The sequence below is a fragment of the Plectropomus leopardus genome, chromosome 3 (assembly GCF_026936395.1).
Source record: "Plectropomus leopardus strain MGB_pleo_1.0 chromosome 3, ASM2693639v1, whole genome shotgun sequence".
Classification (NCBI taxonomy): domain Eukaryota; kingdom Metazoa; phylum Chordata; class Actinopteri; order Perciformes; family Serranidae; genus Plectropomus; species Plectropomus leopardus.
In genome coordinates, this window is record NC_142178.1 from 8,745,838 (window position 1) to 8,761,168 (window position 15,331).

At 39.3% G+C, this 15,331-nt stretch overlaps 1 protein-coding gene across 4 annotated transcripts in view; it reads right to left on the bottom strand.

The window, feature by feature from the left end:
* Positions 1-15,086, bottom strand: part of grin2bb (glutamate receptor, ionotropic, N-methyl D-aspartate 2B, genome duplicate b) — a 125,896-nt gene extending 110,810 nt beyond the window's left edge. Inside the window, exons 1-3 of one of the 4 annotated variants that reach the window (XM_088075500.1) lie at positions 14,675-15,086; positions 12,842-12,856; positions 8,092-8,803 (exon numbers count right to left, since the gene is read on the bottom strand). In XM_088075500.1, coding sequence (XP_087931626.1) covers positions 8,092-8,100 — 9 coding nt within the window. In that variant the 5' untranslated portion in view covers positions 8,101-8,803; positions 12,842-12,856; positions 14,675-15,086. The other 3 variants (XM_088075498.1, XM_088075497.1, XM_088075501.1) reach the window with 3 other exon arrangements.
* Between the last annotated feature and the right edge of the window lie 245 nt (positions 15,087-15,331).

Consider the following 15,331-nt stretch of genomic DNA (forward strand, 5'->3'; position numbering starts at 1 on the left):
TTATAATCTGCGGAGCTATTTAAAAGGTGTGACAACTAATGTGACAGGCTGAGCATTAATTATTAATAATTAGCACACCTTTCTATTTATATTCCACTTCATCAACCCATTGTGTGCACAGCTGGCTGCCTTTGAAGAGAAACATTAAATGTGTTCAGTGATGACCTTACTGACCTTGAGCATGTGACCAATGCAGATTTCTGTGATTACAAGTTTTAAAAAGGTGAAAAAAGAAAAAAACTAATTTAAAAACATTTTTTGTCACTTGTTTACTAGTAAAAAACATTTTTATGTCTGTGAGGAAAACACTTAATACAGAAAGACAGTACATCTTGTTTTTCCTTCTCATTTTGTTTTCAGCATCTCGTCTTTGTGGATATTTGTCTGCGTGCAATTTTTTTTTTTAACTTATTTTATTTACATAAAAAGATGGTGTCATTTCTCATCTAAAATTTATCAAAATTAAACAAGCTCAATAAAACATAATAACTTGAGCACCCCGAGGGTTGTCCGTCTGGACCGGACCGACATCTCTGCACAGCAGCTGGTCCTGGTTCTCCACTCTTCATCGAGCTGAAATCACCAACCATCTCTTTCATTATCACCACCGCCTTACAAGCGTATGTGAGCCTCAAATCACGCTATGATTTTCATTTCAATCTAAGTAGATCTGTTAAACTACCTAATCTTAAAGAGCTTAAGATTTATTTTCTGATAACCTGAGATGGGCGACTGATCATATCATATGACTTTTTTTTAGCCACAGTCTCGTGAAATTCACGATGGTTTTTGAAAGAATTCAGTTACTAACTGAACCTAATTAAGGGGCCATTGGGTGTTTAGTCTTTTATTTACCTTTAATAAATAAATCTGGCTAGCTTTTGATCTGTCTACTTCACAAATACACAATACTAGTTGTGCTTGCTTATCAAGTACTGTATTTGTCAGGGAGTGTAAAATTAGATTACAGCCTACATAGTACAATAATAATAATAATAATAATAATAATAATAATAATAATAATAATAATAAACCACTAATGCAATATCTACATTTTTTATGTGAATTCAACAGTTCAGTCTGTCTTTTTTTTAATTTAACTGTGTGCTTATACCACATGGTGGGACTGATAAAGGATCATCTCATTTTATCATTTTTTAGTATTATTATCTTAAATGCATATGTTCTTCACATAAATATAGAGTACTGCACTATGGCACTGAAAACTAAATTCAATTCAAAGTAGGGCTGCGAAATTGATTGTTTTTATTACTTGTAAGTAGTAGTAGTTATTTTTATAGTGTAAAAGTATTAAAATATTTTTTTGTGTATTTCTTCAAATTTTTGCTTTTGTCCAACTGACAGTCCAAAACTCAAATATACTCAATTAACCCTTTTTATAACGATAAAAAACAGATACACTGGAACAAGGTAATATGGCCTTTTTTTCTTTTTGTTTTTTGCTTAAAAAATACATAAATTATTATTAAAATACTTGCCAATTAATTTTTTGATCATCTCAGCTCTTCATCCCACCAGGACCTGGAACATTTATTTTAAGATCCAATTGCACCTACACAAATAAATCTCAGTGATATAAGCCTCCACACTCGCCTCCACTTAGGCCTAAATGTGACAGCAGAGCCCCAGACACATCGTTACATGTCCTCTTCCTCTCTTTCCTCACCTTCCAATTTACCCCCTTGAGAGCTTTGCTCGACCCTTCAGCCTTGCCTCTGTCTCGCTGATCACCTGTTCCTCTGCTTCGTTAGAGAGAAGAAGGAAAAAAAAACCTCACTGACACCTGCAGCTCTTCCCCACTGAGCTTGTGTTGTTGCTTCATGTTTGTGTCTGTATATTTAGAGGGGAATTTCCTCCTCACCTCGACAGATGTCTGCTCTCCAAACCCACTCCTAAGTCTAAAGTCACGGCTAATTAATTGACAAGTTGCCCCAGCTGAGGGTCAAATGAAGACAGACTCTTTGACACTTGGAACGGTTTAGCAAACAAAGCCGCTGGGGATGTCAAATAGCTGCCACCTGCTAATAGCGCTGCAAAAAGGGTGGGAAATATCAACAACGAAAAAATCTGAATGTAGTTTTCTTCAGTGTATAACTTTACTCTTACATCCAAAAGGTATTACTATTATTGCATGAATGAATTACTCGCCAACAAACAAAATCTGAACCTGTCTAGATATCTTCCTCATTAAAATAAACTAACTCTGTTGATGAGCAACATCACACGGGCCCATTTCTTCTCCTGATTCAATTAAATATTTTTTGTTTCATTATTTCCCTCTCCCTCTCTGCAAACATAATTATCATCTTATCATCCCCTCCAAGCAAAGCCATCTGCACGACATGATTTCTTGTGAGTCCTGATGTTTGTCTCTTGTGTGCCTTTTGAGGACAGTATCATGAAATATTACTCCATCTCGTTCAGCTATCAAACCCTCCATCAGCTCCTCTCATCTCCGCACCTCGACCCTTTTCTCAGCCAGTAGATCTTGTCTTTTGTTCTATCAGTTTCTTCTATCCGCCTGAAAGATTATAAGAAAAAAAATTCTATGACGCTCTTCCCTGTCTGTCAGTGGAAGAGCTTCAAAAGGCCTCCCTCTGGCATGGCATGAAAAAGTGACAGTTTCTGATGAAATTTCTGCATGTGACAGCCCAGTCATTCTGATCATGTTATTAGTGAGCATACAAAGGGTGAAAGATAGATCTGTAGTTCCATCTCTGCATCAGTGGAAAATATAAAAGGACTTATATAGCGATAGCGACTGTTTGCATTGTGATCAGTTTAAGCAGAGCCTTCACAAACAGATATCAACGAAAACTGGTTGGATGCCTGCTGACTTCAGTAACAGAAAGGCTCAGCGAGAAGCGGAGCAACGTGGGTTGAGGCGGCATCACAGCATTGGGCCCCCTTTTCTCTATTCTTAGCTCTTCCTCCTTCTCTCACAGTCACACATGACTAGGTAAAGAAGAGGAGAGGTAGAAGAGGCATCTTGAGTTTCTGTCTCTAACAAAGATGGGATGGCATACTCAGTTTCCAGTTTATTAAATACTGTCTGACTAGACTGTCTTCTTTTTTCTTTTTTTCGAAGTTCCATTTCAACATAGGGGAGAATTAAAATTAAATCTCTAACCATCTGTTCGAATTTAATATTCACAATGTACAGTGTAAGTGATGGGACTGTGTCTTGTACTCGCTTGCAAAATGCACTGTCCATGTGAGCCGGGATGTGGCCTGTTACTCTGTTTGCAATATACATTTCTGCAAACTACAAAATGGTTACTGATACATGTGAAACATGTAAATGTGATATATTAGCTGACTTTTGTCACTGCGAGGTGGAGGGGACTGTTGATAGCATGGTGAGACGTCTGCCAAGTTGAAGAACACCGTTTGAAACCAGCAACACTGGTTGTTTTTCATCAAAGCGTTTTCCAAGAGAGTCTGTAGCACCGAACCTGGATGTTTTAAGCAAGGCATGTCCAAAGTCCTGCCCTGGGGTCATTTTCAGCCCCCAGACTGATTTTACACAGCCATTGACGGACTTTCAAGATATACTGTATATGTGGCCCGCTACACAATATTGGTTGTTGAAGCATCACTTTGGATTTTCCCATTATGTCCCCAAGACTATCATACCATTTAGAAACAATGATCAAGTAGAAACTATGCAGGTGGAACTGGTGTTTTTTAAACGTAAGCAAACCACATTTCCAAACAGACATGGCCACGCCAAAGAAGTATCGACAGAGAGGACTGCCACATTTAAGAGTGTTGAAAAGTTAAATTCATTTTCACTGAAAGATGAAACAGTTGTGCTTGTCCTGTTTTTTTTGTTTTTTTTTGAGGCCACTTAATGCGAGAAGCAGTTGGCCCCCGGGTATTTTCACATTATCTGATCTGGCCCCCCATTCAAAATGTTGGTACAAACCAGTTCTAAGCCAGAGTATGATCCTTTCCTGTCATTTTTGGGCCTGAAACATAACCACACCTTCACTATAGCGTTGTTGAGAAATGCACAATTTCGACTTGTCCGCCAAAAAATTATGTACACATGTAATGTGTCCATGGTTTGCAAACCAACATGAATTCATTTATTTGTGGCCACTGATATCAACATCTGGCTCTAAATATTGATTGTCTTTTTCTTGAGCTTGACCATTTATTCAGAGCGCTGTTAGAATCCTCTCAGTAATTCATTGCACCACATTCTCAACGCAAAGCATACTCTGGGCACAGACAGAGTAGCAGAATGAAAGGAGCAGTGAGAGTGAAACTTAAATGTTCATTTTGCCCTCTCTAAAAACTTGCTTTCACTCAGCTCTGCAGCAGCTGCTCCTCTCATCCATCAATCTGTTCTGACAGCTCTGATCGGATACACTGATCAATAAAGAAAAAGAAACCAAACAAAGTGCTGCTGAAGAAAAACAATAAATTCTTTGAGAGTCTTGTCTGCGCAAACCTCCAAATTTAAAGAGGGGACACAGAATGATACAAATTGTCTCACATAAAAAACTGATAGCTTGCTGACCACCACCCTGTCCCAACATCAGCTGACCACCACACATCGATATTAACACTGTTCCTGCATATCAAGCAAGCTCACTGGTTAATCCTACTCCAGTCGAGAAGCAGGTTTGAAACAGACATAAAAAATATAAACACTACACAAATTGTAAACAAAAGTATAAAATGAAAGGTTCACATCAACATCACATCTGTGCCCTTCACCTTGCAGTCCAGAGAGGCTGTTTCAGCCTTTAAAGACATTAGTTATTGCTACGTAAATGCGTTAATAGTGTATTCTAACTTTTTTTCCTAGATTGTGTGGATCATTTCTTGAAATAATCTGAAAATGCATGGATGATAGAAGCTTTTCTGCGGCACTGTGTAACTACTTTACACTTCTCTCCCTCCCCCTCTCCGTCTCTGAGTAAACAATAAACACCAGACTGCTCAGCACCTGTAATCCTTCAACGACTCAATCAACATTTGTAAAGCTGGGCACATGAGGCTCGCATCCAAAACTGAGTCAGTCTGCTGTCTGTGAGTCCCAGCGTCAACATCTCGGCTCCCATTTACTCATGGCACTTCACTGTGGCCGCTCTGTTCACGGTCCACCGATCAAAACGGGGGGACCATGCTGCTCGACTGACAAGAGAGCCAACGTTCAGATCCAGTAATCCCCTCTACCCAACCCACTCTCCAAAAACATGCAGCATCACGATGCTGCAACAGCACGCCCCTCCTAGGCCTTGTTGCTTACACACTCAGAGCTACATCTGTCTACAAAGCTTCCTCCTTCATCCACTGTCAGTGAAGCTCCCTCTGGATTTACCGCCTGCGCCTGGATCTTTGCCTGTCTGTCTCCTTTTCTGTCTGCCACGCCTTAACCCCTTGCTCACTCTTGGTCATGTTCTCTCCCCTCTTTATCTTTTTTTTTTTTTTAAGATGGAAAATCTGCCCTAGAAACACAGTTCACATGCAGCCATTTCAAGCCTTCAGTGTCAGCCAATATCCAACTGTCGAGACGCAGGGTGAAGTTTAGATTGAAATATTGCAGTGAGGAATGTGGGAGCTGTGGAGCTCAGTGTCTGTGCAGCATATGTGAGTGCGGAGCAGAATACAGTAGGTCTGCTCCGTGTTGAAGCTGTTGTGAAGGAGGGACATAACCAGCTGTCACACACCTCCTCTCAGTCACGCTCCAACAGAGGCGCATCATAATTAGATAGTTACATCAGATGCTATGAGTCGGTGAATGCAAACGCTCGGTTTAGATTTGTGCGCATTAACTAGTCTCACCCAGTGCTAAAAGCAATCCAGCCAAGAATCTAATCCGCAATGCCACCAAGAGACAAATCCTGGACCTGCTCCATTGGCAGCGACCGGACACTGTGACAGAACGTGGGATTTTTGAGCATTTTCTGTTGCAAAAAATGTTCACACACACACACACACATACATACATAATGAAAATGGTTTAAAAGGGAATTTTGTGCACATAAATGGTTAAACTTCATCTCCTCTCTTGTACTCCTTGTGACACCGCCTCTTAGACAAGTCTTTCCATTATCTTTACACACCCCTCCAACTTTTAAATGTGCGTTTTATCAGTCAAACTCCTGCTGAAAGGAGCACAAGCTCAGCAATAAAATAGGCTCCAGCTTCCCTGTTCTCCTGCTTTATACGCTTACTATTGTCTAGACCTGTTTTCCCTTGTGAAGCAGCACAAGTCGTCGTTTTGATGGGCTTATTGAAGCTGGCGCCTCGTTATCTCAACACTGGGCTCCCTCACAAAGCACCGCGAGAAAGAATGTGTGACTAGAAAAGAGACGTGTCCTTTCTTCTTCTGCACTATGAACGTTCATCCTTCTCTTCTCTGTGCTCTGGTTGTCTTGCAAAAAAATCAGGAATTGCTCTTAGCGTCTACACAACATTTTAGCATAAAGATATGCGCCCATACTGGGCTTCATTTATCAAACAATTTACTTATGAATCATTACCATCTTTGACAAAAAACCCAAAAAATCAATCTCAATACAGATCCTTGAAAAAAAAAGCTACTGTTTTTGTTTAGACTAGAGCCTTCTGGGAATTATATGATTATGAAGTAACATTCAGAATCACTGTCACAAAATTGTGCAGCCTAATGAACTCCCAGTGAGCTGCTCTCAGCTTTTTTTCCCCTTTATATTACAAATAAAGCCCAGTGATTCCCTAATTTCACCCAAAGCAAACCATAAATCACATCCATGCAGCCATTATCTCAAGAAGCACCAGATGTGTCATTGCAAATTACAAAATACTGTATGATCTAACATCCAAAATGACACATTTGTAGATGTATTTTAACCAATTATTTCCACCTCCTCTAATGTTTTACATGACCTGTAATTATCACAGACGAGGATAATTTCTTTGGGTGGAACGGAGAAAAGAAAAAAAACACTCACAAATATTGGATATTTTAAATATTTTACATTCTGGGATGCAGTTAGGACAACAGCTGAAATCATTAGTTGATTTATCAAATTGTCAATTGCCATTTTGACTATGAATTATCAAACCCAAATCCCACCAATTCAGGTTATCTGAAGATGTCATCTTGCACTTTTCGCAACTATGACGGGCATTTTTTGGAACCTATTTCCTGACATTTCATACACTAAATTGATTGATTAATCAAAAATTATTACAAAACAGACTCATCAAGACTGAAAATGATAGCTTAAGTTAGAACTATTACAAAAGAAATACTTCAGCCACAAAATGACAACTTGCATATCAGTTATTCAGGGAAACTGTATTTCCCGCATGCCTCCACAGTAAAGAAAGGATCCAAAATCGGAGAAGTTTAGTGATGGATTAAAGTCATAGGGTGCATTCAAAAAACAATATCAAAACATCTGTTTACAAATCCTCACACAACTCATGCAGTATAATCAACCTTGAATTCATCATGGCATATGCTCAGTACTTCCCAAACACATGCGTTTTCATTAAAACCTTTCTATTCAAAACACTTTGGTGTATGAGTGACACACCAAGGTGAGTGTGAGCATTTTAACGGTGCTCGTGTATTCCAATGAGCAGCATTCAAACACCCAGGTGCACTACTGATCTGTGTGTGAGGCTGTTTATGCGGAAGTGTTTAAAATAGTAACATTTTAGAGAAAAGGAGCATACATGTGGATAAATGAGACTTGAATTAAACTGCACAAGTTTTGCAAGAGTTTGCAAAAGGATATTTGATATAGTTTTGATGTTGTTTAAACATGGACTGTTTTTACTCCAATTCATCAAGAATTTTCTCCTTTTCTGTCTTCTTATTTATCTTGGAGTCATGTGAGAAACAAAGTTTTCTTCACAAATTTAACATAACATGGGTTGAGTAACTGATACAAAAATAATCATTTTGTGGGTGCAATATTCCTTTAATACAAGAAGTCTGAAGTAAAACTTCAGCCGAAATTCATCTCAGCAAAACATAGCAAGTGCTTTTGGGGGGAAAAAGCTGCAGGAAATGCACACAGACACACAAATCCAACCCAATTACTGGAATCAGTGGCCTACCTTGAACATTGCCAGCCCAGATCTCCTCTCTGCTCTTCAGAACTGGCATGATGGAGTGATCTGGGATTCGACTCCTCCTCTCATAGCCTCGGATGAAGGGATGGTAGACAGATGAAGTCACGCACAGACGACTAAGGTGGGGTCTTGCAGGGCGAGGGGTGAGCAGTCTCAGGTTAAGGTGGGCGATGCTGGGCGTTATCAGAGTGGGGAAGGGGCGGTGTGAAGATGGACTGTTTTTAAAGTGTGATAATATGTACAAAGGACACTTAATTGCTGAGAAACTAGTAAAGAGGCCAGAAAAGATGAATCTGCTGATGTAAGTTGGTTGAAAGATGCTTTTGACTCAGATCTTAAAAGACTTTAAAAGTTAACCATCAACTCAAAATGGCAGCGTAAGTGTGAACTCAATAAAAAAAACTAAAAGATGATAAATGGTAAGTGATGAAGGGATGCTCTTTCATTCGTCTCTTTCCATCCGAGTCTCTTCCCCCTTCCTCCAACGCTGGTGATGCAGCTCGCCAAGGTCTCCTCCCAGAAGTCTGCGAGCGTGTGAACACAGTTGCCGTGGAGATGAGCAGCAGTGGGTGTGTACGTACTCCTCTTCTTCCCTCCCTTCCTTCTTCTTCCTCTTTGGCTTTCTTGCCTTTGCTTTGCCTTAGCCGGTCATGATGATCAGTTTTTCGGCCCGAGCTGCGCACTCCTCTTCCTCAGTCTGGTGGGGAGAAGGGGAGAAGGCCAGAGTCAGATGGCGGGGAAAGGCGGTGGATGGATGTGCTGTTGGTGAAGGCTGAATGCCTCTGTGTACACAAGTCAATTGCCTCTGAGGTCAAGGCTTAACTCAGTCAAGCCGCTGTGTCTACATGCCCCCTTACACTGCAGTCTCAACGTGTTGAACGTTGTTGCCTAGTAATATCGCTGTGCTATTTTCTTCTCAGGAGATGCTCTCGGTGCTTTTGTTTTATCCTTGCTTTAATCCTGTTTTTTACACTATGGGTCCTTATTCAAAGTGGGCTGCAGAGATTTTTACTGTTCACATCAAGATATCAATATCTTTGTTTATATTGCTGCACTTCTTGCAATTCAACGAAAGGAACTACTTCTTGACTTACGGGCTTAAGTGGCTTTTTATATTGCAGAGTTGATGTGATGAAGTGCTTTTATTTGTCAGGTACTTAATTCATCAGATTTTTCCAAAACAGATATTCTAGTGTGTTTATTTTGTTTCTCTATCAATTTTTTTAGACTATTTACTGTACCACAATGTAGTGTGTAAATCAATAGTGTGATTTAATGTCAAATACACAGCGATAGGAGATTTTATTGTTATCACCCACTCCTAATGTTTATCTATAATCACTTCAGACTCGATTCGTTTACTTTTTTAGATTTCATAATAAGGCCCTCCCTCACACTGGAATCTGCTCTTTATTATGTGTTACAAGGACACTTTTATCCATTTATTTCCCATTAAGTTAATCACCATCAAATACATTAAAATTTGTGTATTTAAATCAATATTTGTGCCTTTATTGATAGTAGGCTAATGTTGATTTTAAAGAAACTATGCAGGAATTTACTTCTTATTTTTCTGGGCGCAGCGCGCAGTGTGGTCAGGATTTTACAACACAATTGCCAAAAAAAGTGCTGGCATTGTGTGTTCCTTCAAACAACATTACAATTGTATGTTATTATTTAGTAGCTAAGTTGAAACTTTAAATTTTTGTATTTCAGGTTTTTAGGTTACGGAACAGGCCACTTGATTGTGATTAGGAAACAATCATTTTTGGGCTTAAAAACAGTTTTGGTGGTTGCACTATCCCAATAACAAACACAGCAATGTCTTTTATAAAACTGTTGCTATCCTCTATGAGAAAAAACAAAAAAACAAACAGAGACGGGTCACAAAAAAACAACTGGTTTTGCTGTTTGTTGGTCTTGAACTTGGTCTACAGCTTGTCAGGCATCTCGCCTAAGTGCCATTCATCACCCACCATCCCCTCCACCTCCCGCTGATTAGGTCAGCTCGTATACCAGATCAAATTAAAAACACTGATACGTATGAAACGTGAAAATGTAATATATTCATAGATTTATTTTTGGCTACAAAAATTGCAAACACAGCCCCAAAAAGACGCTTGTTGAAAAACTGACAGTTTTGTTCCCCAGATTGAAAAAGGTTTATCAACCTGTGCTTTAATCCAATGTGGAAAACAACTTTGGGCTGACAATGAAATCTCTCTGATGCAGTTTAAATGATAAGTCGAGAAATCTATTAGTCAATCAGCAAAAAATGAATGAGCAACTATTTTGATAATTATATGGTTTGGGTTTTTTCCACAAAAATTGTTTTTAGTTCCATTGTCTCACTTGTGCCGGATCTCTCAGTCTTTGACAATAGTCAGTTCTGTTTTCAGATTTTGAGCTGTTGGTTGGAAAAAAGAAGTAATTCACCTTGGACTTGACAGATATATTTTCTCTCTAGAGAAAACAATCAACAGATTATTCAATAACTTTTGTTTATTCAATAATTGTTAGTTTCAGCCACATTAATGTGCTTTCTGTCTATTTCATCCTTTAAGTCTTTAACAGATCAAGCGAGTTGTCATTTTAACGTGCATATGCTCGCAGGGATATGTCTGTATCTGGAAACGCTTGTGTGTGTGTGTGTCTTTATCTGTGTATTTTGAGGAAGTCGGATATGTAGGTATACACAATTTAGCCTTAGGAAAATTGTCAGAGGATATCTGCATGTGTAGAATTTTAATCCTGTCTGGCAGTGTAATGAATTATTCATTTAACAAATTTTATTTACAAAAATCCATCTTTCTCTCTGACTGCCTCAAAGTCTAATTATCTCCAACTCTCACAGTAGTATTAAAGTGACACTGATAGCTTGGCTCACGCAGAATAATACAGTATTTCCTTAAATAAACCTTAGCGGAAAACAACTGAATGAGGCTTATTTGCTTGTTTGGTTCCCTCGCTGGGTTGTGAATCAACAGCTTTTCAAAATGCTGAATGTTATTTGATGAGTTATTCCAGAAAGACCTTTTCACTGAAGTACCTATGTAACTTCCTTACTTCATCAAAATGTCAAAATGTGTGTCTCTCTTTCTATCTCTCGATTTGCTACAACTTTTCAATTGCTTTCTGAGTGGCACCGTTTTGATGTGAAATCAACAAGCATTCGTGCTCCTGATGTGCTCAGTATTTAAAGATCTCCACAATCTTAACACAGTCTTAATGACTCCTCTTTTGAACATAAATCCTTCATTAGCCCGAAACCCAAGAGGTGAGCATGCCCTTTTAAGCCTTTATATTTTAAACTACTATGTGCTCACAGCGAGGCAACATCGCACCACTCTTTTGAAAGATGTCCTAAATCATTTAGTCTGTTTGGGCTTAAAGACACTGCGTTAAAATCAACTTGAAACTTTCAGGGCAGGGGCCCTCGTTCACTCTGTTAATGGAGAATATTTAAGAGGAAGCCGCAGTAAGACCCTTTTTATGTTTTAAGTTTGCATATGAGTAATGTCAAGAGATCTGATGATATTTTTACATACTAAGTGGAAACTAAATGTCTAATGACACGTGAGTATTTCATGTTGTAGAGGTTAAGGGTTATGGGTTACAGGTTAAGGGTTAGGTTTAAGTTCCTGACTGATAGGAATCACTTTATATACAAAGATTATAGTGTAGGCAAAAGATACTACACAACCTGAATTCAAACAGTTGAGGAAATGTATAATAATTAGCTTTTTATGTGTAAACAATTAACAGTTTGTTCTCATTTTGTATAATCATCTTTAGGATAATTATGCCGCTATTAATTAGCTATTTAGATGATTAGCAAGTTAATTAACATAATAAGACATCTGTTTGTAGAAATGCTAACACAGCATTGGATCAGCTATCCATTATATGATGCACTCTGAGACCCAGAGCCTACTATGTCGTCTATAGTGTGCAGTGGTTTTATTAAGGTCATGCTGAAACAGTAAAGCTGGTGTATGAGTCACAATAGATCTGTGATTCATTGTCAGAGATCTAGTCATTTATAGAGATCTGTAGCAGATCCATCGAGCAGGAAACAAGAAGAAATGTAATGGAGGAGGAGGAGGAGGAAGAGGAGGAGGAGGGCATCAACAAAGCATTGGTTAACAAACCTCAACCAACTAAAATGCACACTAAGGAGAGGAAGAGGGCTCAAATGAATGCATGTAAATGCATGCACTTGCACACTGCACACTGCACTGGACTAATTGAGTGAGTCAGCTGATGAAGAGGGATTTAACCAAATTGCCAGTATTTTGAGATGGTTTCTGCCACAGATTAGAAATCGTCCTTGAGTGAGAAATCTTTGTTGCTCAAAATCCCTATTGAGAGAAGTGATAATGCGTGAAATTCTTCGATATATAACGGTATATATATATAGAAAATGGATAAAGATCAAAGGCATGGTCTGATAAACAACCAATTAGTCACAGCGGGGTGAAGAAAGGTTTACCAGTACAAGCAAATGTGGTGGAAAATATAAAAATACCCTTCACAGAGAACCTGCTGATTAAAGTTCATGCAGAATATATATTCCCATCAGTATCATGCAGACATTCAAACACACTCACACATACACAAGCACATGCACACTGGATAAGCTGTCTTACACACACATTCAGTGCACACACCTACATGCATGTGCATACACTCAGTTACAAAGAAGAAGTGGGTGCTATATTAATTCACTACTCACCTAATTAACTCTTTTCTGTAACACATAATTTATAGACTGTAGTGGAGATGTTTTACAGAGGAGCAGAGTTGAGACACAAAAGCAAAGACAGAGCAAAACGAGTGGTCCTTCATATTCCTTCATGACGACATCCCACTCTCAGAACAATCAAGAAAAGAGGTATTTATTAAGCCTCTTTATCAGTCCGTAAGAAAGGAGGAAAAAGGAGACTAAAGTGGCTGGTGTGGGCCTAACGCTACTGAGCGAAATTTTTGAGTGCACAGGTTGATGTCCATGGATATATAGGCTAAAAACTTACAGTCTAGCAGTGTAATGCTTTAAAACAGCGCTCCCAAAAAGGTGTGGCAGTGAGAAGTAGGGACGAAGCATCAAACACAAACGTAAAGAAAGAAGGGGAATGTGAGGGAAAGAGAGAGGTAGTGATGAGATTGGATATTAAGTCCTATCTATTTTTTAATCTGTCTATCAGTCTGTCTCTATCTTACAACCTGCACACTGTCCATTACACCTCAAATCCACCGCAAGGCATTACCCACTTAATCCACTGTTCAACATCCAACTAATGCCAACTGGTCTCTCTTGCCTGACAGAGGATGAGGATGAAGACAAGTGGAGGGGGGGGGGGCTTTAAGGATGAAAAATGGCTAGTTCTGAATGAAAGCCAATCGAAGCGAGGGAAGGTAAAATTGAAAACATGCAGAAGCATGAGGATTGAATTCTGAAATGTACTTCTTTATGATAATAAGAAGCATATTTAAGGTTTTAGGATTATGTGTATGAGTGTGTGTGTGTTGGGGGGGTTGTATGAGAACTAATGGCTGCTGATGGACTGGCAGGATGAAAATAAGCACAAATCAAGCATGAAATGGGATACACTCTTAATGACCTGAGATGGCCATTAGCTCTGAACTTTGAATGCAGCTCAATAGATAACATGAAGAGAGTGTCATTTAGTTTAGACTTAATATTCCCAACTTTTCCCATTTGTAACCAAACACAAAAGGATGCCAAAGTGTCAGGAATTTGTTCTCATTCTCCATCAGGACTAAACTTGATTTTTCTTTCGTTGTTAATTCACAACAGGTTGCAAGACAGATTGATTTATTTAATTCTTAAATTGAAAAGGGGATGAAATGTGTCAACACATCAAAAATAAAACAAGATTTCTCAAAGACAAGAATTAAAAATGGGCGCAATTTGCCATGATGAGAACAACAGATGAGGAGGAGGGCATGAAAACGGAGCGAGACCAGACCGATATCAACCCACTGAACACTGTTTTTTTAGACATAGTTTAGTGTGCGAGCGCATGTGTGTGTTAATGTGTGTTTTATGTATACGTAAAGCACACACAAATACACACAGACAGACAGATGGACAGACACTAAACGATAGTTAACCTACCTAGAGTAACATTTAAGAATCCCGCAAGAGTGTGATGCAAAGAAAATGGGTGTGGAGGGACCAAAAGAGAAGGAAAAGGGAAAAAAGAGTCATTCATGAGGAGTTTTTTAGTTGTCTCTGAAGAAAATTCATCCAAGTTCATATAACATCAGAGTTTAGAGACAGAGAGAGGCGTAAGATGGGGAAAAATGAACTGACGGCAGCTGCTAGAAATGAAATGGCAAGGAGGGACTGACAGGTATGATATGGTTTGGTGAAAGGGAGGGAAGAGTGGAGAGGAGGAAAGAGAGGACAAAAATTAAAACAAAACTCCTCCCTCCTTCCTCTTTTCTCTCACTCATAAATAGAGGAAATTGTACACCAGGTAGATGGAGAAATAGATGAGGAGGCAAATGACGGAGAGAGAGACTATATGAAAAGATGAAGCACCTCCCAGCACCGCGATGAGGAATAAGAAAAATATAAAACGAAAGAAAAAATTGAATACTCCAAAGCCTTCCGTTTTTGCTCTGTTTAGTGAGGCGAGGGGGGGGGGATTGTCAGTTATATCCCCCCTCTCTCAGCAACTGGTCAGTCTTCTTTTATCTTCTGTCCTCCTCAAAGCAAGGTGCTACCTTCCCCTTCAGATGAGCTGTAACCCTTTGCCAACACAGCTGTTGGACATGGCACTCAGGCTGGCTGCACGGTGGGGTGCTGCTACCCAGAGATACAGAGAGTGGAGCCGAAACACACCTCTGGCTGGCACAGAGCGCAAAACACAACTCCTACTGCACTCACTCGCTCTACTCCTCCTCCAAGAGAAAGAGAAAGAGAGAGAGAAAGAGAGAGAGCGAGATAGTGAGATGTGGAGGTGGGTCCCTCTGTAGGATTGTGAATTAGAGGGATGCTACAGTAAAGAAGAGCTGTTGCAACAATTGTCAAGAAAATTTTCCCTACAAAGAAAGCAATGGCTCCCCCTGTTGTTCCACTGAGTTCAGAGATGAAAATAAAACTGTTAAATGTGAAGAATAATACCTCTGGAAACTATACATTTTTCTCAAGGGCAGTTTCAAAAGCATTGATGTTATAGTGTCATTTGCTGTGAAC